The sequence below is a fragment of the Mytilus galloprovincialis genome, chromosome 5 (assembly GCF_965363235.1).
Source record: "Mytilus galloprovincialis chromosome 5, xbMytGall1.hap1.1, whole genome shotgun sequence".
NCBI classification, from domain to species: domain Eukaryota; kingdom Metazoa; phylum Mollusca; class Bivalvia; order Mytilida; family Mytilidae; genus Mytilus; species Mytilus galloprovincialis.
In genome coordinates this window covers 48,747,473-48,769,570 of record NC_134842.1, presented here as the reverse complement: position 1 = coordinate 48,769,570, position 22,098 = coordinate 48,747,473, and the positions used below count along the sequence as shown (strand labels likewise).

The 22,098-nt window shown below is 31.5% G+C and overlaps 1 protein-coding gene across 3 annotated transcripts in view; it reads right to left on the bottom strand.

Annotated features, from left to right (window-relative positions):
- Positions 1-469: 469 nt before the first annotated feature.
- The window catches only part of LOC143075952 (cytospin-A-like), a 38,148-nt gene continuing 16,519 nt past the window's right edge, over positions 470-22,098 (bottom strand). For all 3 annotated transcript variants that reach the window (XM_076251552.1, XM_076251553.1, XM_076251554.1), the window contains 5 exons: positions 12,177-15,084; positions 8,617-8,740; positions 3,923-4,039; positions 3,128-3,190; positions 470-575 (listed from right to left, as the gene is read on the bottom strand). In XM_076251552.1, coding sequence (XP_076107667.1) covers positions 474-575; positions 3,128-3,190; positions 3,923-4,039; positions 8,617-8,740; positions 12,177-15,040 — 3,270 coding nt within the window. In that variant the 5' untranslated portion in view covers positions 15,041-15,084 and the 3' untranslated portion in view covers positions 470-473. The remainder of the gene's footprint in view (positions 576-3,127; positions 3,191-3,922; positions 4,040-8,616; positions 8,741-12,176; positions 15,085-22,098) is intronic.

The window sequence follows — 22,098 nt, the reverse complement described above, 5'->3', positions numbered from 1 at the left end:
ACAAAGCATGATTCTTGTTCATTCATTGCAAATTTTAGAAAATCAATTAAAAATTAACATCACACATGTATTATGCATAAATGGTTTCATCTATGGCATTAACTTTAGCAATTTAATGCATCACATTTGCTCTATACACCTCTGCTGTACAATTTCTTTCAGTCTGACTACAAAATTGAAAATCCTCAAGTATTGGAAATTTAAAATTAAGAAAATCAGACATTTCAACAAATCATTAAAATGTACTTTATCAATAAAAATTGAAAATAACATTTTGCAAAATGTTATATCAAGGTACAGAAAAAAATGAATGGTCATCTATCCAACAAATGTCAATTAAGTTACAGATTTATTTAAAAAAAACACCATCATCAAGTTGTCTCCCCTTTGTAGCATTTCCTTTGAGTTCACTTTATCCCCAGTAGCACCATCAGCGAAAAATTTGTTTAAATCTCTTCCATTTCCCCCCTTTTTCATGACTTGGTGTCCACTTCAAAGTATTTGTATATAGATGTAACATAAGACATAACAGCCTGCCAATCAGGTCTCTCTATTGACACCATGTCATTTATGTGCTGTGAAAAGAAAACAGAATCAACAATCTTTTCTCAGGAACACAATTTTATAGAGTAAATATATATATATTTTTGTATGAGTCTGAAATATCTAATATGAATTTGCAGACTTATGGAACACAATTTTATAGAGTAAATATATATATATTTTTGTATGAGTCTGAAATATCAAATATGAATTTGCAGAGTTATGGAACACAATTTTATAGAGTAAATATATATATATTTTTGTATGAGTCTGAAATATCTAATATGAATTTGCAGACTTATGGAACACAATTTTATAGAGTAAATATATATATATTTTTGTATGAGTCTGAAATATCTAATATGAATTTGCAGACTTATGGAACACAATTTTATAGAGTAAATATATATATATTTTTGTATGAGTCTGAAATATCTAATATGAATTTGCAGACTTATGGAACACAATTTTATAGAGTAAATATATATATATTTTTGTATGAGTCTGAAATATCTAATATGAATTTGCAGACTTATGGAACACAATTTTATAGAGTAAATATATATATATTTTTGTATGAGTCTGAAATATCTAATATGAATTTGCAGACTTATGGAACACAATTTTATAGAGTAAATATATATATATTTTTGTATGAGTCTGAAATATGTAATATGAATTTGCAGACTTATGGAACACAATTTTATAGAGTAAATATATATATATTTTTGTATAAGTCTGAAATATCTAATACGAATTTGCAGACTTATGGAACACAATTTTATAGAGTAAATATATATATATTTTTGTATAAGTCTGAAATATCTAATATGAATTTGCAGACTAATGAATATACAGAAAACCTTGTAACACTAAGAGATTATGAATTCGATATATATTGAAACATCTGTGCAAAATATACACACTAAAAGTTAGCATCATTTTAGAGTGTCTAGTATTTGCATTCAACCTTCATAACAAGGATTTTCAGAATTTTTAGTCTTGCAGAAGTTTAACTCATTAAACTAATAAATGGTTATCTCCCCTGCTTCAATTGTAAGATTTTATAAGTCTGGTCAGTTTACATTTTCATCACAATTCACTCATTTTGTTATCTTATTATAGTTCAAATGTATCTTTAAAGGCTAAAAGACAGGTGTTGATCTCTCCTTGATAGTAAATGTCTACCTATAGCTAGTATAACTAAACCTGGTAGTTTTTTTTTTCATTTACTCTCATTTCCAATAAATCTGTTTGTTTCAGTAAACTTGTATATATTTGATTTTCTTCAAAATGATCTTAAACGAATAGATTAACAAGCATTGTATACTTTATAGATAACATTTAGGTAAAATAATATTGTGCAATTTTTACTTTGAAACTTGCAAAATTTTCATAAACATTTGTTTTTGTTTATTTGTCTACCGGTAATCATTATTCAACCACAGCACATCAAGCAATCAGTCAACAAGAGGCTGTCACAACGACAGCAAACCGGATTTATTAATATTTATTTGTGTCCTGGCAATATCACAAGAACCATTATTGATGAATGGTGAAAGTGAAAATCGTCAATATCAAATTTGACCTCCATTTTGTCATCCGTATCAACATCTTAAAATTTGAAAAGCTTAGATTGAATGGTTCATGAGTAAATGCAACAACGTGAATGGAAACGCCATTTCACAATCTTTCAAGAACCATAACTCCTGAACGGTAAAAGTCAAAATCATCATTATTGAACTTGACCTCTAATTTGCCATCAGTAACAACATATAAAAATTTCAAAAGCTTTGGTTGAATGATTCATGAGAAAATGCACGGACACGACTGGAAACACCATTTTTCAATTTTTCAAGAACCATAACTCCTGAACGGTAAAAGTCAAAATCGTCATTATTGAACTTGACCTCTATTTTGTCATCAGTAACAACATATTAAAATTTGGGAAGCTTTGGTAAAACAGTTCATGTGTAAATGCATGGACACGACTGGAAACACCATTTTTCAATCTTTCAAGAACCTTAACTCCTGAACGGTAAAAGTCAAAATCGTCATTATTGAACTTGACCTCCATTTTGTCATCAGTAACAACATATTAAAATTTGGGAAGCTTAGGTAGAACAGTTCATGCGTAAATGCACAGACACGACTGGAAACTCCATTTTTCAATCTTTCAAGAACCATAACTCCTGAACGGTAAAAGTCAAAATCGCCATTATTGAACTTGACCTTCATTTAGTTGTCAGTAACAACATATTAAAATGTTAAAAGCTTTGGTTGAACGGTTCATGAGTTAATGCACGGACAACATTTGAGTGACGCCCGCCCGCCCGCCCGCCCGACCGACCGCCCGCCCGCCGTACATCCCCAAATCAATAACCGACATTTTTGTCACAAAAATCCGGTTAAAAATGATATTTAAAAATTTCTCAAAATTACAATTTGTTCTTCTTTAACCTTCAGACTAAAACTATGACTTTTTGTCTCTTGGTTGTAATAATTTTGTTTTGTTTCTGTCAGTGAAAAAAAAAAATTCCTCAAACTTTATTAATGATTCTTTAGTGTATATACCAGTACTTACAAGGACTGAAGAATTTATTCCTACACTCTCTGCAGCTGCAAATGCCAGCGTAAAATTCTTTCTCTGAAAATACATAAAAAAAATACTAATTGAAGCTTCATTTTCTTAAGAGAGATATTGTAAAATTAGTTTTTCATTTATTTTCTATTCAACCAATTGTAATTGTTCAAAATTTCCAATAGCATAATTCAGCAAGAAATTTAATACTGTAAATTGAGAAATTATTGTGATTTTTGAAAGATGGATAAAAATGCAAGATTGATTACTGCGATTTCTGGAAAAGCTGGATTGTTACTTTGGTAGGTAGGTTGTCTCATTGGCACTGTTGACCACATTTTCTTATTTCTATAGTTACAGATATATGTATAAGATATCAAAATGCAAGTTACTATTATTGCAATAATCATCAAATCACATTATTTGATTGATAAAACTTGCAATAAGTCGTAAATTTACAGTTTCCATAAACAGTAACTGAAAATATCAAATTTCTTTAGTTTACTCATTTTTTGTAGAGTTCAAAAACTGAAGATAAGCTCAAAGTACTTTTATATTTGTGTATTGGATATTTCTGTTTCATTTCGTATTTTTTTTTATAAATGTTAAGGCATGATCTTGGAACTGGTGCTTTTCCGCAGGAAACATTTGACATCGCAACAAAATATGTTCACATCTTAAGTCCCTTGACATGTTTCCCCCAAAATAACCCCAAATCAATTTGATCAGTTTATTCATAAAATCAACATGGAAACTTGTCTCTTTTAAATTCTTGTATCTCTAAACCTTTGTTTTTACCTTATCATCAGAATGGAGTTCAGCATAAGGAATCTTTTCCGGTAGGTAACTATGGAGCAAGGCACAGAAAGCTAAGCCGTCATTCCAACTACTGCTAAAATTAGTTATGTCTACTCCCTGAAATGAAAATAAAGAATAGGATAAAAATTTGTCTAACAGTTGCTGTCATTTATTGCAGTATATCATATAAGCTTTTCAGTTATTATTTTGCACATAAATAAGATCATCACTTTTCTGGATTTAAATATTTTACATTTGTCATTTCAGGGCCTTTTACAGCTTACTATACAGTATGGGGCATTGCTCATGTTGAAGGTTGTATGTTGACCTTTAGATGATAACTTCTTTGTAATTTGGTCTCTGGTGAAGAGTTGTCTCATTGGTAATCATAACACATCATATTTTTATAAACTCTCAACTTGTTGACATGATTAATACATTTATTTACTAATAATACAAATATTTTCTTGATGACAGTGTTGAGCAATAGGTCAATAACCTATTTAACTATCTATAAATGATCTAGAAAATATAAAAATTTAAGTTTCAAGGTAACTTTTATGTTAAGTAATAAAAAAGTGTGTTTATGGTCACTAGTTGAAAAAATTCAGTCAGAAAGTCATCAAAACTTGTTTTCTCACTTTTTTATTAATTGAGCGGCAAAAACCAGAAATTGTCATATTCATTTCTCAAATGAAAATCTGGTATTGCAATAACCTATTGTTTTTGCTAAAAAAAAAAATTCTTCAGACAAATAGAATTTTATTTTTTCAACATCGTTGTCAAGAACAATTTTGTAAAATACAATTTGCCCAATATTAGTGATAATAAATAACTGTAGACTCACAAATTTTTGGCACTGGGATACCAAATACATGTTGTTTTAAGTCTTAAATGTGCAAAATTAGGTACTGTAGATTCAGAAATTATTGAGCGCATTATTTATTGCGATTTTGTCATTTTAAACAAAGTTTTCTCACTAGTTTATATATCTCAATAAAGTTATTTCTTTAAACATTTGAACGTATTCTTCACATTTACATTGCAGTAATTTTTATTTTTCATTACTTGCTTTTTTCAAAAATAATTTAGAAATAGATTAGGTTATGGGGGGGGGAAATATCTTTGTGTGATTACTCCTACCATGCATCAAATTCTTAATAATGATGATGTCCTACGCTTGACTTCTTAAAGATGAATTTCAAAAATCACCTCCGCCCATCATCAATTAGAAATTATTGACACACACCCTTTTTTCTAAACCAATATTCTTAAAATATATCTAAATTAACATATCAATAAACCAAACTCTTGCATTCGTTGAATATAGTTTGAATCTTCCAATAATAATGGTTATTGCATGAATATTGGGGAATATTTTCCCGAGTAGAATTTTATATGTTCTACGAGGGACAATATTCCCCAATATTCATGCAATAACCCTTTTATTGTATAGCAATATAATATTTGTAAATAAAAATTGGTTTAAACTTAGATTTTGTCGTTTATGACGTCATGAATTTTGAAGATTTATTGCACTAGTGCAATATTAGAATTTATTGCACACTAACTTTTGGTTGCTTTCTGTGGGAAATATTATATTGCTATGCAATAAATAGTGATATTTTACATATCATGATGAATCTAAAGTTCAATGTATCTTTAAAATCTACAGTCACAATTACAAAGAATTATTTCGTAAACCAAAGATCAAAGCTAACAGGGCTAATCATGCTAATGACCCAGTCAATTTTAAATAACTGAAATACTATGTTGACAATACCAAATTTACACCAGTACAGAGAAGTAAAGAATTCATATATATACAATACAAAAGTGAGAAAAGATTATAAATTAATTCCCTGAGAATTTCCTTCTTACAAAAACACAGATCATCAGAGGTATAAAGGACATGACAGTTTAATACGACCTAATCACCCAAAAATGAATTTAAATAAACACCTATTATCAGTCTCAAAAGAGGATTTATTCATATAGAACAGTTTAATCACTTTGTTAATAAGCCAGGTATTTTAAACTTGTGACACATGTGCCATACATCATGTACATGTGCAAATAACTAGTAAATTTAATATTTCGTAAAAACCTAAATCGATAGCAGAAAGCTGTTGAAATGAATCTATTCATCTGAAATGGTTATGAGCTATTAATCAGCTTCTTTCTGTCAACAAATTATGGTACTTTTTTTTTCTTAGATGATTTATTTGACAAAGTTCACACTGACTCATTTTAACATGTTTAACATGTTTAATGAGATTACCAAAAAGCAAAAAAAAACAGATCCATTTAGGCAACATACTGATTTTAGTTTATTTCTCCACAAAATAATTCATGGTGAATATTATTATTGTTTCTCTCCTTGAATTGATCAAGTGAAAATTTACCATATGACAATATGTCTCAAAAAAATCTGCCACTTATAATTAAATTTCATGTTTATTATTTTTTTTATTTTTTTCCCCAGGTTTGTTATATATTCATAAATCCATTCTGAGCTTAAAATAATTGCTTTTATTTGTTCTACCTCCAGTAAAAAGCATATCATTGATTTATAGGTTGAAATTTAAATTTAATATGTTCTGCAAAGTACCGGTAAACTGTTTTGGATGAAGGGCATTAGACGTTAGACATTAGACATTATTTTATTAAACCAATCATGGGCCCTTGTCGGGCAAGATACAAAAAACATCATAATAAAATGATTATATAAACATTAGTGAAATACACAATAAGTAATACACAAATAATAAATTGATAATATGAGCAATGTAGGATATAATTAAGGTAAGAGGCATTGAGTGCAATGAGATCGATTATTAGATAGGCATTAGATATTGACTGCCACTGGAAAAAAACAGGCTATAGGCATAACGTTTACTATAAGGCCAATTAAAATTAATTCATAGATTTTCATCCCCGCCCGCCCCTCTGAAATCGCCCCGCCCCGAATTTTTTTATTTTATAAAATTTACGATTTCCGGATTTTGTTCATTCCCGTTACCGGTAACCGTTAAAATTTCCTTTCATTCAATGCTTCCTGTTTCAAATTTCGGTTTTGTACCTCGAGTAAATCTAACCAAAATGATTAAGTCGACCTTTCCGCTGATCTATGATGATAACATCATCTTCCGAGAGTAAAGATTGGTAACGAGAATGACATGAAATATTGGTGTTACGAGAAAAACGCTGTTTCCAAGACTGCAAATCGCGGTATGTCACAAATTTCTGTGATTAGAAAACTGCGGACTTTTTTATTTATGCAATGACTTTGTCTCAGGAAATTTAAACTGTAAATGATACCCAAAGCACAAGATTCGTGGAAACCATTGATACAGAAAACATTAAAGATATTGAAACACAAGCACGAACTTGTCAGAATTATGACCGTTTATTGAATTTAAAAAGTCGACTAACATACGCATTTTATTTATGGAAGCTCTTTGATTTTACCCATGGCTGTCTTTTTATGTTGACAAACAGTAAATGGCCCAATACACCCAAAAAGACTCATTAAACAACAACTTTTTTTTTATTATTAGGTTCATGTTTTACATGATAATTATATTTTCATCTTGCAAATAAAGTACCAACCCTATTATTTTCAACACTCCCTGAGTTTTCATTTTATTCTGTACTCATAATAATTGTGTTGCATACCAATGCATTTGCTTCATTTTATGGTAATACAAACCATTGTTTAGAAACCAAAATACATTTTGTGTAGGTACATGTAGTCTAACTGAAGAGAGTATTTCTCACACGTTTTTGTTGTTAATTTTTAAAGCCGCAATTAGATATATTTATTTAAGGATTTGAAATATTATGTAAGATTCCTCATACTTGTGTATACATGATATAAGCTTATTATTACACTTGCATATATGAAGAACTCGTCACAAAAGGGTTTCATATGAAATAAAATTTAAAAAATAAAATCCTCCCACCCGCCCCATTATTTTCAAAAATTTGGATGAAAATCTACTAATTAATTTTAGTTGGCCTAAAACAAGCAACAAATTAACCCTAAAACAGTAAGTGGTTGCTAGTGTTACTTTACATATAAAGAGTCAACCCCAAGGGTGACTGGGGTTTTAGAAATATGGTCACTTGGTCTTTCCCGACCGGCGGTAAAACGCTTGCCAAAGTTGGGCGTCTGTTTGGCTGTGCAGGATGTATCAAGTTCGCAGTCACATCCGTTCAGAAGGGGGACGTTAAATCTGATGCCTCGTGAAAAGAGAGTGCCACGCTCTTTGCACATTAAGAACCCTTGAAACAACTCTTTGAGGGGTCTGTAGGTGGCCTGTTGCAAGGCAAAATTTCTGTCCCTATCCAATATACCCTCATTTTCCAGTGGCAGTCCAAATTTCTTCAACCATCATCCCAGATGGTCTCTCTTGTGACAAGACCTCCCTATTGTATTTATTGTGAACTTGTTCTCGTCCTGAATATGCATGAAATATTTGCCACTGGACATTAAGCAACCAACAATCAATCAATCATATAAAGAGTCTGGCATCCTTAACCTCTCCCCCCCCCCCCAACAGGGATGGAGTATCAAATTCAATTCAGTGCCCATTCTGCCTAGATTTGCATAAGTGATTGTGGCAATAAATCTATCTTTAAAAAGTTTCCTGAAATCTTTGCTAAGTCTATAACACATCAATTGATCTTACATTATATGGAAGTGTTTTTTGTTGACACCACTTCAACAGAGCATTCCTCTTGGAGCCTCCCATCTGTTTAGCCAGGCCTGTCAGAGGATCTTTACAGGCACCTTCCTTCTTATCTGCCTCAATGCTGAAAAAGACAACAGAAATTTATTTATATAAAATTGGTTTGACACTTCAGAAAATTTCATTGACGACAAAAACTACTCTCACTTGCTCTTTTCTACAGACAAGATGGACAATGTGATGTTAGGTGAGACTTTTTTTGCTTCGTGTTGAAGACCTCACTGTGACTTTGAGATGAAGAACATAAATAAAAGAGCTGTACCTTTGCTTTTTGTGTGTGTTTTCTTTACTGTGCATGCACTTATTTTTTGTCATGAATGGATACCCCATATACTTGTTTTTCTATAAAATGTAACTTAATTCGAACGATAAAAAGATAATTTGTGGTGGTTAAAAAGCATTTACTTTTTTTTAGATGTGTTACATTTTGATAAACAGTCACTTTAACTTGTATGTAATATGATAATGTTACGAAACAATTCCTCAATATTATGATACATGTATATATATATATACAAGTCATGTAAGTGCAAACATCAGACAAACTTCATCTTAGGCACCAATCTTCAAAAGGTTTGTAGATAAACAGATATATATCTATATGGTGTATATATCAAAGAGACAGATACCAACAAAACAATAATTTAAATTGTAACAAGATGCTGTCATTATAAGGGTCATAACTTAAAAGTTATTATATGGAAACAGCTGGTGCCACCCACATGTCTGCTGTACTATCCTTAATTCTGTTATGTTTATAAATCCAAAGTAAAAACAACCTGTAGTCTTTTCTGTATTTTTTCATTCTTGTACATACATATATATCTTGCCAATAGAAACGGGTCAATTGAACATGTTGAATGATGAAAACTTACATGTGTATTCAGGTTGCTTTCAGGCTCATTGGCCTGAATTTCATTATACCTAATTTATTTATCCTTAAAATTCAGCTCATACATAATATGAGACAATATAAAATAAGATATGTTATGATTGCCACTGAGACATTTTTTCACCAGCAACCATATGACATAGAAGTTAGCAAGTATATGGGTCACTGAATGACCTTCAACAATGTAGTATTGTATCCTTCATTTATCTTTTTCTAGATCCTTCATTTTGTATCATAAAATGTCATCAAATATCCTGAATGATTGTAAGTTTAAAATACTGGGTTAACATGGTTAAATTGTCATGTATCACAGTATGGTTATGAAATATATATATCACACTGATCCAGTGATCTCCAGTCAAATTTCAAAATACAAGACAAATGCAAGAAAGAGGTTTAAATTAAGCAATTCCTTATTCATATTTAATTGTACTTGTTAAGATTTTAGGAAGGGCCATAACCATGATAACCCATAGACCAAACAAAAATAGTTAATCTAACTTTATATTAATATTTCACATACTTTATATAAAATAGTTCTGCAACTGACACAAATGACTGAACATGTAAGTGGAATCAGAACAAGAAAATATCACTACCCCCGTCTACCCTATAAACATGATATAAATGTACATTACAGACATGACAAAAATCCAATAAAAATGTATTGAAATATTATACCTAAATCTAAGATAACAACAGATAGGGTGCAATTCAACTTAAATTTACCATTTTGTCAACTCATCATAACCTGTCAAGGGTCAGTATAATAAACACTTATTAGTATCATTATTTAGAAGATCATGAATATTCTATCAATAAAATTTAAAAATTTTGTTGCATCATTTCTTTTAATTTTACAAAATTGAAATAATTATCTTGAAGAATTATCCATTCATCATTTGTTAACTCTACCTACAATTACTAGTTTTTTTGTAGATTACATTTGTAATTACCATATATAATTGCCCATTAACATGATTTATGTCATTATCTGTTAAAGTCAAGCTGTCAAAAGAATTTTTTCTAACTACATATATACTATACATGGTATATGATATATATTCAAGTCTTGTGAGATGTTTACTTAAAACTAGGTAAAATCAGGCGTGGATCCAGAGGGGGGGTTCCGGGGGTTGGAACCCCCTTTTTTTTGGCCGATCAATGCATTTGAATGGGAGCATATAGCTGGAACCCCCTCTTTACTCTGGGTTGGGAACCCCCTCTTTACTCTGGGTTGGGAACCCCCCCTTTTTAAAATGGCTGGATCTGCCCCTGGTAAAATGAACATAAAAGTATAAATAAATGGAAATGTGAGGTAATAAGGTCAATGTCACAATGAGACAGCATCCCAACATCAAAAGAAAAATTTAGAATTAAGAAGACATTTTCAGGTCAAAGTATACATGGTATAGGGCTAATATAATTTGATAAATCTAATAATCATGAAAATCATCCTCATTATAAAATCTGTACATTGTACTGTACATTGCTACATTCTTAATTTTCCTGATAAATCAGGGATGGAATTTCCCCAAGGCCCTACCTGTATTCCTTTGGCACATAAAGTTTAAGCTTAAGAGCTTCCAATTTTTAATATTTTTACTTGGGCTCCAAAAATAATGACTTGGCTACCATCAGAAAATTTAAATTTCCATTATTCAAAAAGGTTCTTTACCATGTTTACACTTCAACTGTACCGAAAGACCAATCAATTATGCATGTAATTATTTACGTTAAAACATAAGTAATTCGAGGTTTTTAGGTGCAAATTTTCACAAAAAAAATCAAGTCACTGGATAGTACTTAGAAGAACACTTACAGATAAGTACTGACAGGACACCTTGTAATTACATACATGTACTAAATAGCACCACTGTATACATGGTACATGTGTGTACTATGTAGTTATCATATGCCTTTGGGGTATTCTGTCTAGACCAATTTCATGGAAAGTACCATTTGAACATAATTTTTCTGTTTTAATTCTACATCCCCCCTTTTTAATATAAATGTATGCCACATACCAATTTATAAAATTTCCTTTTAAGTTTATTTCAAATTCACCGAAATACGACTGAGAAAACCTAACAAATTGACTATTAAAACTATAATGGTTTCAATGAATTTCTAGTTCTCACTTTTTAAATGCATGTATTTATTGTCATGATTGTATTTCATCATTTTCAAATTTATTAAAAGCAGATTTGTTAATTTGGTACAAAACTTTAATACAGAAAAAACAAGGTCTAAAGGACATGAAATTAAATATGATTAAATTGACACTGATACATATTACATGTAAAGTTCTAGATGATCAAAACATCAAAAAGTTTAAAGTAGTGAAATATATTACTACATGTGCATGCATAACATGCATTATAAGGTGACCTATAGTTGCTAACTTTTACATGTTTTATGTTATTTGATTTCTGATTGAGTGTTATCTTATTGACAATCTTGCCACATCTTTTAATTTTACATACATACACAAATCTGCAGTTACCTTGGAACCAGTATATCCCCCTAACACTGATATTGTATCTCATACACCTGTTTTACAATTATATAATATTCCTTTTTTTTTCTTTAAAACATTTCTACCTACCCAACAGTGACACCACTACTTCTCCTGACTGGTGGTCTAGCTAGAATAGATGTAATTGAAGGAGATGTATCTGACTTAGAAATGGGTGGTGCTGATTTCGGAGGAACATCTCCTGGAGACCTAGGAGCATCGAATGGGATACATGTCATAGAATGTCTAAGTGGTGGCGGTCGGTCAGCTTTCTTTAGGACTGACCGTAGCGTCACTTCTGGAGAAGTCACATTCAATAAACTGTCCTTGATCGGAGACGTAGGAGATTTAACACTATCATGAAACTCCCTCATTGCTATGGGACTACAGCTTTCGTTAGCGTCAGAATTTCTCCTTGAACTACTTGTACTAGAATGAATTGATGAACATCCACTTTTCACTTGTTCCTCAATTGAACGAATTAATGTTTTCACAGATTGAATTTGATTTTTGTCACTTTTTGCTCTCATCATGCTCAGGGAACCTAACTCCTTATCGACAGTGTTGATGACCTTGCCCTTCAACTCTGCAGATAAAATAGATTTCGACGTAATTTTGTCTTCAACAAACTTATGTGATTTCATACTTTCCATTTCAACTTTTAAACGATCAATTTCACTGTTTAGTTTATTGCACTTTTCCTTCAACTGAACATTATCGTGTTGCAAGTGTTCCATGTCATCTTGCGTCTCAACGCGGAAGTCATTTGCAACAAGAACAGCTGTTTGTAAATCTTTCTGGAATTGTTTCCATTCCTCGGTTTCTTCACAATACTTCCCTTTCACTTCATTCAATTCAGCCTCCATTACTGAATTCTGAGATTGAATCTCCTTTAACTGTGACTTCACTTCTTTCAACTCTTTCAAATATTCCTTTTTCTGATTTAAATATTGTTCACAGTCTTGTTCTAATTGGTCGATATGCTCTCTCAAAGATTCATTTTGATTTTGGTTTTCAGATTTTTCCTTTTCTAATTTATCAAGTTTAAATTCCAAACTACTTACACTACTTCTAGAATTATTTTTTAACAATTTAATTTCCTCATCTTTTTGTTGACAGATTTCTTTGATTCTCGACATTTCGCTTTGCGTATGTAACAACACCTCTTTCATATTTGCTAATTTTTCTTCAATTCTATCTTTTTCTTGGCGTGTTTTATGTAAAACTTCCTCAAGTTCAGACTGATTGTCAGTTTTCAAACATTGTTCCAATTCTTTCACTTTAGTTTTCTCATTTTCTAGTAATGTCTTGAAATGATCAACTTCGATCTTTTCATTTGCGACAGACTGTTTAAATTCTAGTATTGTAACTTCTTGCATCTCTTTTTCAGCTTTTAAAGAACTATTTTTGTCCTCCAAAAGCTGAACTTTGTCTCTCAGAGCATCATTTACGTCCTGCAACTCTTTATGCTCATGATCGTAAGTGTTAAGCGCATTAGACAATTCAATCTGTTTGCGTAACAATTCCTCCCGCTCTTCTTGCGCACATTTCAATAATTCCAACAATTGCTGTTCCCTTTCTGATCTTTCTGGGAAATTGCCACTAATGAGCAAAGCTTTCAGTTGCTCAATTTGAGTCCGACAATGTTCTAATTTTTCTGTCTGTGTGCACAAAGATTCAAGCAAGATAAATTTTTCACTCGTTAATTGTTCATTATCATCTGTCAGTTCATTAACACTGTGTTGAAGATCACCAAGCTCTTGTAACGTAGCTTGAAGTTCTTCATTAGTACTATAGTGACTCTCCTCCATTTGTAAAATTCTTTCAGTCAGGCAGACGACAGAAATTTCACTCAGACCATCACTACTCTTACTACTAGCTTTATCCCAGTGGTGATCGGCAAATCCAGAGGGGTGTTCAGGTGTACTGCAATGATCGAAAAACATTCCCGGTTCAGAGGTTGTCATTGACACAGCCCTATCTCTCTCCAAATGATCATCTTTGCCGACAGAGAATGCAACAGCACGGATGCCATCTGTAGATAAACTGTCACAGCTCATACTTTTCGGTACGGCCACTTCTCCAGTTGCTCCTTCAGAAGCTTTACTCTTATTAGAATTATTATTGTTTTTCTGAAGTTTTGATAATTTTTCAGTGTCAGTGATTTGTTCATATGGATGTCCGAGTTCTTTCAGTTGATCTTTCATCATCTGATTTTCCTTTTTCAAAAATCCAAGTTCGTCCTTCAGGTCATGTGATGGTATTTGTTCTTTCAATCTTTTGGTTTCATATTTATATTTTTCAATTTCAGCTTTTCTGTTTTCAGTCACTTGTATCAGTTCTGAAATTCTCTTTTCCAATAATTTTTTGTCTTTTTCAAAATTTGCCAAAAGTTCTGCATTGTAAGCCATGACATCTGCTGGAGCAGATGTTCGTTTCCTTGACAACTTGTCCTTGCTGACATTCTGAGTGCTGTGTGCTCTTTTTATGCTCTGCATTCTATTAAAAGCTGCCATTGTCTTGGTCGATGAATTGCTTGTCTTGTCAATGTGTTGAATACTAGATGCTTTCCTAATAGGCGTAAGCGGCATAGCTTTCACAGGTTTAGGTTTTGCAAATCCATCATTTTTGTGCTTATTAAGATTCTCTTTATTGCTGCTCTTTTTGGGGTCGGTACCTTTTGGAATCCCAAGACTAGATTTAGGTCGATGATCAATGTAGGCTGACAGCTTCCTCTTCTGATGACTAGACAAGTTTTCGTGACTTTTGCTAAGGAAAGGTTTTCCCAACGGAGAAGCCACAGTCCGAACAGGCGTTCTTGTCTTAGCTGCAGTACTTAGATCAGAGTTAGCTGAGTGTGAATGTTTCATTGCCGTAGGTGTGGTGGTAGATATAGGCTTAGCCTTCACCGGACGTATTGGAGTTGATGTACGCTCCATCATTCCAGGTTTCATTGTCAAGCCGTCAGATGATCGATATCATTTGTTTTGATTGTGACCTGAAAAAAATAAACAAATTATATTAAGTAATGACACATTTTATTTAACACTTCAAAGGTAATATTTCCTTAAAAATTATTAAATATTTTCCATAAAAAATCTACTTCAAAAGATTTTGACTTAGAGCTTGACCTCAAAGTGATATAAGTCGTTAACACAACAAATCTGAATCACTAGAAAGAGAGTTTATAAGCTATAAATTCTCTTAAAGTAAAAAATGAAAATAGAAGCTGAAAGTAAATAAAAAACAATCATTAGTTATTTTGTTTGAAGTACCTCAGAAATCAAACCTTACTAAATGTCCTTTGATGGGACAATAAATCCATAAAATAATATTTTCCGTTTGAAGAGAACTTCAACTGCTCTTGTAAGTCGGCTAAGAAACATTGATAAGGGAATGTATTACCATCTGGGACAGATATGTTTGAGTACTTATAATTACAAGAAACCATGTAACAAGTAAAATATCAATCAATGTACCATTCCGTCATACAAAAACATCTGTTTTAAAGTACACAAGGATGCATGATATGAATACAGCATCTCACTACTGTCACTAGGCGTAATATCTCTTAACCAAATTGTATTTCAAAACAGTAATGAGATTTTCTTTTGTAAATTTTTTTTTTCTCGTCAGAATGTCATTCAAATTTGTTAAGTAGCTAAAGAGCTGAAAATGATTCACAAATACAATCTCAATGTATGCAGTGCTCAGACAGCTTTACATAATCTTCCTATAAAATTGATTGTACATGTATGATGTATGTAACTGATTTTTTTTATCCAGTCTTTTACAATGTATACGTGTACTTGTATATAAAATACTGAAGTATATAAAATACTGAAGTCTTCATAACAGACTTAAGATTTTTTTATAAGTTAAAAAGACATGTTTGCTAAAAAAAAATATGAAAGGCATCAAGCAATAGTCAAACGTGTTTGGTAACTTGAATATCATAATATAACCCTAAAGTAAGGGCCTAAACCATCAAACTATATGCAATACATAAACCATATATCGACTTTGTCCATAAAAAAAACATTAATAAAACTTTCCAAAAGAAAAGTATATATGATACATAGATATTCAGACAAAACAAGAAATTTCTTTAAACTTACAATAGTATAGAATTAATCTTCTTTAAAATCTGCCCATTATCCCTGAACCACCACAACTACATGTATAATCTATATTCAATAAATGACTTATCTATATAAGTATCAACTGATACATGTACATGTATGTAATTATTTCCCAGATCTATACATGTGACATTATATAATTCTCAAATCCACTAAGACTCCACTATCTCAATGTAAATCCATTTTATTCACACAATCTGTTTCCTAAACCTTGAGGCACCAACAGGGAAGTGGTTTCTAATTCCATAATTAATGTTGTGTAATTCAATATTAACACATCAAGGAATTAAATATTTTACTACAAAAGACATCTTACAAACTAACAAAGATCTCAATTTGCTGACAATACATTACCACAGCTGTAAACATGAACACCTTCCTCAATTATCTTAATATAGAGCAGAAAGTGGCCATGGTGTAAGTCACAAAAGAAAAAGATATAATTTAAATTTGAGATTATTTTTTTGTACAAAAGACATTCTTTACAAAACATTTTAATAATTTTTTTTAATTATCATATAAATTGTTAATAAAATTTATTGTCGAAAAATTTTAATAACATCAGACTAAAAATATGATAAGAAAACAAACTCAAACTGTCAAAAGGAATTGTATTTTACATGGTGCCACGAAGTATACATCCTTTCAAAGATTACATTTGACAGTTCTTAATTTAACAATGATAATTAATAGTTTCCTAAACTGTTAAAGTGTAAAAACACATTTATTTTAAATATTTATATAAGAAATAGTTTGAAGAATTTTCTCAGACATTTTCAAACATGGCGACTTTTTGTCCTATTACTTTTGTGTTTTTCTATCCTGTGAAATTTTGTCCTGTGGTTGAGGGCCTCCCTCACCAGTGAACATTAACATTATAATAAACAAATTTATCTTCAAGAAATGAATATTTTGAAAAATTTCCTCTGACATTTCCAATCAATAGTAAATTTTTATCTCATCAATTTCGTATCCTGTGACTTTTCGTTTTTTCTGTCCCTTTACTTATTGGGCCTCTCCCACCAGTGCTATAAACATGTAAGAGAAATGAACTTCCCACTGATTGACAGGTGTGACAGATGTAGGAGACACATACTTCTTAATTAAGACCTTAGAACATGCCCCCTGTGGCTAAAATAAGACTAATTAATGTACTATCAGTTCCCATTTTAGTATTTACTATGCATTTATTACAACCTTATAAAATGTCCCAAAAATTTAGGCCAACATAAAACAATATCTATGTTCAGGGTTTCCTTACTGTCCCTATTTTGTATGTGTTCTGCATGTGTTCTGTATGTATTGTACATGTGGTCTTATGTGTTCTGAATATATTTTGCATACATGGGTTTTGTATGTTTTTTTGCATGTGTTCTGTATGTGTTCTGTATATGTTTTTTTGCATGTGTTCTGTATGTTTATATCTGGTCTGTATGTCACACAATGCCTTATCTTATAAGCTTTTGTGGGTACTATGGTATATTGTTATTTGTCACAAAATTGCAGCTATCCTAACTGTACATTCATTATTATTCATGGGGTACCAATTTTTTTAACCATGGTTATTGGTTATCCAAATATTAACATGTTCAACCATAGAAGTAAAATGAAAACATATTACCGGTACTTCCATGGTTAAACAAACCACAAATTCCCTACAGCCCTGTTTCAGAGCTCCAGATAAGCTGCGTATTTGCGTGATCACGCAATACAAATAATAAAAAACCCAATGCAATTGCCCATTGCAGGGTTCAATAACCCAATTAATTCAAAGGAAAACCCAATTATATGCCCAAACCATGAGTTTTCAACCCTTTAATTGGCTACTGTTTGCGTTATTTACCCTTATCTGTTTACAGTCGTCGCGTAAATCTATGTTTATAATATTTATAATTGGAAATTTCCTTTCGTTCTAAAAATAGATCCCTGCATCAAGTAGCTGAAATGGGTCCCTGTTGGAGTTTTCCGTTGCTCAATAGGTACACGTGTTTTTGAAAACATTTCGGTCTTCTCTGCGTTTATCCAATTAGCGTGTGTCATTTAGTCATATTTTTTTTGCATTGCTCGAGATTTATCATAACATACATTGAATTAAAACGAAAGTGAATGTCCGGTAAAAATATTAAATAGAAGCATGTTTTCTGCTTCTTTTGAAAAGCTGAGGGAAAGTTATGATAACAAGACTCAGCCAGTGTTTTAGGAAGCGTCCATCGAAAGCACGGGCGTGTGTGCGTACCTTCTAACGAGAACATTGCTAATAAACACGGGGTTTCGTCAAAAACGAAATCAGTTGGAAAAAGTGAAAGGCCAAATCAATTATGACATGATAAAGCATGAGAAACCAAAAGTTCTAATAAAAGACAACTAAACCCATATTTATATAAATTGAATAAACCAAAATCATTCAAGTATAATTAGAGTTTATGTAGTATTTTGTTTTTCATTTTACGGTTAATTAATGAATACACACACAGGCACTGGTCTCAGAATTTATTATATAAAGGTGCAAGACGAGTGCCTGTGAATACACATATCCGTTTTTGTGAGAAAATACAAAACTGGCAGAAGGTTTGGAACGGGACACAAATTAAACCTACGATTGCTCCTCAGTGAATAAACCAAATAAAACAGCTAGCAAATAACTCTAACCCTAAACCAAATAAAACAGCTAAACAAAGAAAGAAACATATTTAAGATGGAAAAAAATCTGGGGTTGATATTGCCTAAATATTCAATATTGTGTTGATGAAAAAACCCAATACATTCAGGAGCTTGGTGGTGAAAAACCCAATTTGATATTAACATGAGGGGTGAATTGGAATTGATAATGCAATTAAAAAACTTTATCACCCAATTATATAAGAAAATGGTGGGTAAAAAACCCAATTTCTGAATTCTTATCTGGAGCTCTGCTGTTTACAAAGTTTGGCAAAACCAACCTCAAATCTACAAATACAATCTTTCCCCAATCAATCAATATGTATACCAACAAAAATAGAAGAATCAACACTACTTTAAATGCAAAAAAAAGTTTAATTGAGCAAAAGACTTTCTTCTTCTCTAATAACAAGTAAAAAGTTCAAAGCCTTTATACATCAAGTGTTATTCTATTTTTCACTTGTCAAACTGATCTATTTTTGACTTCCTTTGATTAATGTAAATGTTCAATGGAATAATGTCAATGAACATTGATTTATTCATAAAATTTAAAGGATTGTACTTGTACCATCTCCTTAAAATGCTGATCTATGTACATGTAATATATGCTATTATATATGTCAAATCATTCATATATCAACTCTTACATGTATTTATAAAATCTAGTTTTTAAGAAAATTATAAAATTTCTTGATTTCTATTTAACCCTTTAATACCATGCTGAGTTGTTTTTCGGAAATTGTGTAAATTTCAAGTATTTGCAAAAATATGCAAATGAGCTGTACCCTGATGCTGATGCATACTGATTACAATAAATCTAAGATAGGGGATCACAGGGTGGGGTGGTCGGGGTGAGGAGGCTGGGCGGGAATTTGCCCCAAAGTTTGTCCTCAGGTGCAAACAGCATCAATTTTGACGTTTTTTCGTTCTTTTTCTCGACCTGTTAAAGCCTGAGAGATGCTAATAGATGCATCCATCTGTAGTTTTCATGTAGGGTGGACACCAGTGAACACTTTTATCACAACAGTTGTAAGGTAGGAGTGAAACTGATCTGGGTTCATCAGTGTAAAGAAGGTCATTTGCACCAAAATTCACAAAATTTCCGATTTTGAACTTTAACTGGACTTGCAACCGGAAGTAGTCATTTCCTCTGCGTATTTTGATAAAAACACGATCAGTCGTTTTGTGCCTTTAGGTTAACAGTTTTTGTCAAGGTTTCAGTCCTCTTAACTCCGTGTTTCAGACCTTGAAGGTAAGCCTACCCCTCCAAAAAAACCTATTTTGTCCGATATCAAATTTTGAAGTTCGTATTTGAGCTCAAAATGAATATTAAAAGTGAGAAGCATGACAATCAATAGCGTCAGATTGAGGAAACGTGCATACACTAGGAATTAAATGGCATTACAATGACCTCTAAATGTATGAAGCGCCATTGGTGCCAAAATAACAGTAGTAATATTACGGCCCCCACACGACAAGGGTTTTTTATAAAAGAAAATGTGCAATCTTTAGAATTTGAAAATCTAACTTGTATTTGGGAAAGTTAAGTGCAAGATTAAGAAAATCTCAGATTATGGTAAAACTCCAGTGTCCAACTCAGAAATGAAAAGAAATTGCAACAAAAGTATTTAACCCTTTCCTCCATGGATTTTTTTTCTTCACATACTTGATTCGCATAAGGATTTTTTTCAATAAAAAAAATCATCAGGTTTAAAGTATTAACGCATTGTGAAAACGAATATTTCATCAATGAAATTCAAGTCAGATATTCTCATAAATATTCTTTTCATATTGGATACAAACTTTTTTAAGTTTGATGCAGACATTTTGTAGTCAAAGCATTTCAACTGAGGTACTACACAGGCGTCAAAAGGCGTCATTATGGAGTAAAGGGGGTGGCGTCAAAAAGCGTCATTATGGAGGAAAGGGTTAATGACTAAATTAGTCTTTTTGACTTGATAGTGAAATCTCACTCTTATTCTGTAAATATTATATTTTTCATATATATTTAATTTCATTCAAGTTTAAAAAGACTAAAAAGATTTCTAAAACATAAAACCCAAAAAAAGAAATGTATAAAGAATATATGTATGTTGGTACTCACTGAAATAAACGCTCTGTGTATTTCTCAAGTCCTTACAAAATCACAAAAGTGACACAAAAGTATGTAATAAAACCAAATTTAAACATAGTTAAACATCATTACATATTTATTTAGTATTTGCCCTGGCACTTGATCACTTGGTTAAATATTAAAATAAATAATTCCTGTTGAATATTTTAAACACGGCTTGAATACATGAAGTACGTCCTAAAGAATGGTACAACAGTTTACGTACTTGTCATACTGTCTGTCTCAGATGGATGTTTATGTTTATTCTTTCGCTCAAATTGTGAAGGGTTTTTTTTCAAAATTTTTAAAAACAAATGTGAGCAGCAAAAAAGTTGGCATAACACTCATCAGACAATAGGGTCATTAGCAAGAGACAGAGGTTAATATAGAATCTGTCTGTTCCATAAATTGAATACTGTTTATTCAAATTTTGAAAGACTTTGAGAGTTTACAAAAGAATGCCATACAATAATAAAAAACATATAAGGCACTAAAACAAGAAATATCATGAAAAATAAAATTTAGTTAGGCCTTAAGGTGGTACCCAACACTTTCACTAAAATTAATTTGACCTGTTTAATTTTCATAAAATTTTGTCAAAATATTTACTTTGACCCTTTAACAAAAATATAAAAATTTAAAAATTTTTGAACCAACCGTTTTGTCAGAAAAATTACACTGGTTATATATAGCAGTTTGACAAACATCAATTTTGATCATTGAGAAGCTTGATATTCCTTTTACAACACAACGTAATTAAAACGTTTAGCTGACTTTACAGAGTTATCTCCCTGTAGTGTTAGGTACCACCTTAAATGTCTTCATAATTAATTTTCTTTCGATAGTTTATATCAATTGTCTAGTGAAAAATATCCCAAATAAAGTAAAATTGAGAAAGGAAATGGGGAAGTGACTATTTGCAGGACCAGTAAATTTGACTTGAAAGGAGAGAGTAGAGAGTGGTAGTCAACTTTTAAAAAGAAGTTGATTTCCATTAAAGTAGTAATTTTGAACATTTGAACTTTCAAGTAATTAGTCCATTTCAACAAATTTTTGGCTACTTAGGAATTAAATAGTCGACCTCAAAAAGTTTTTGGCT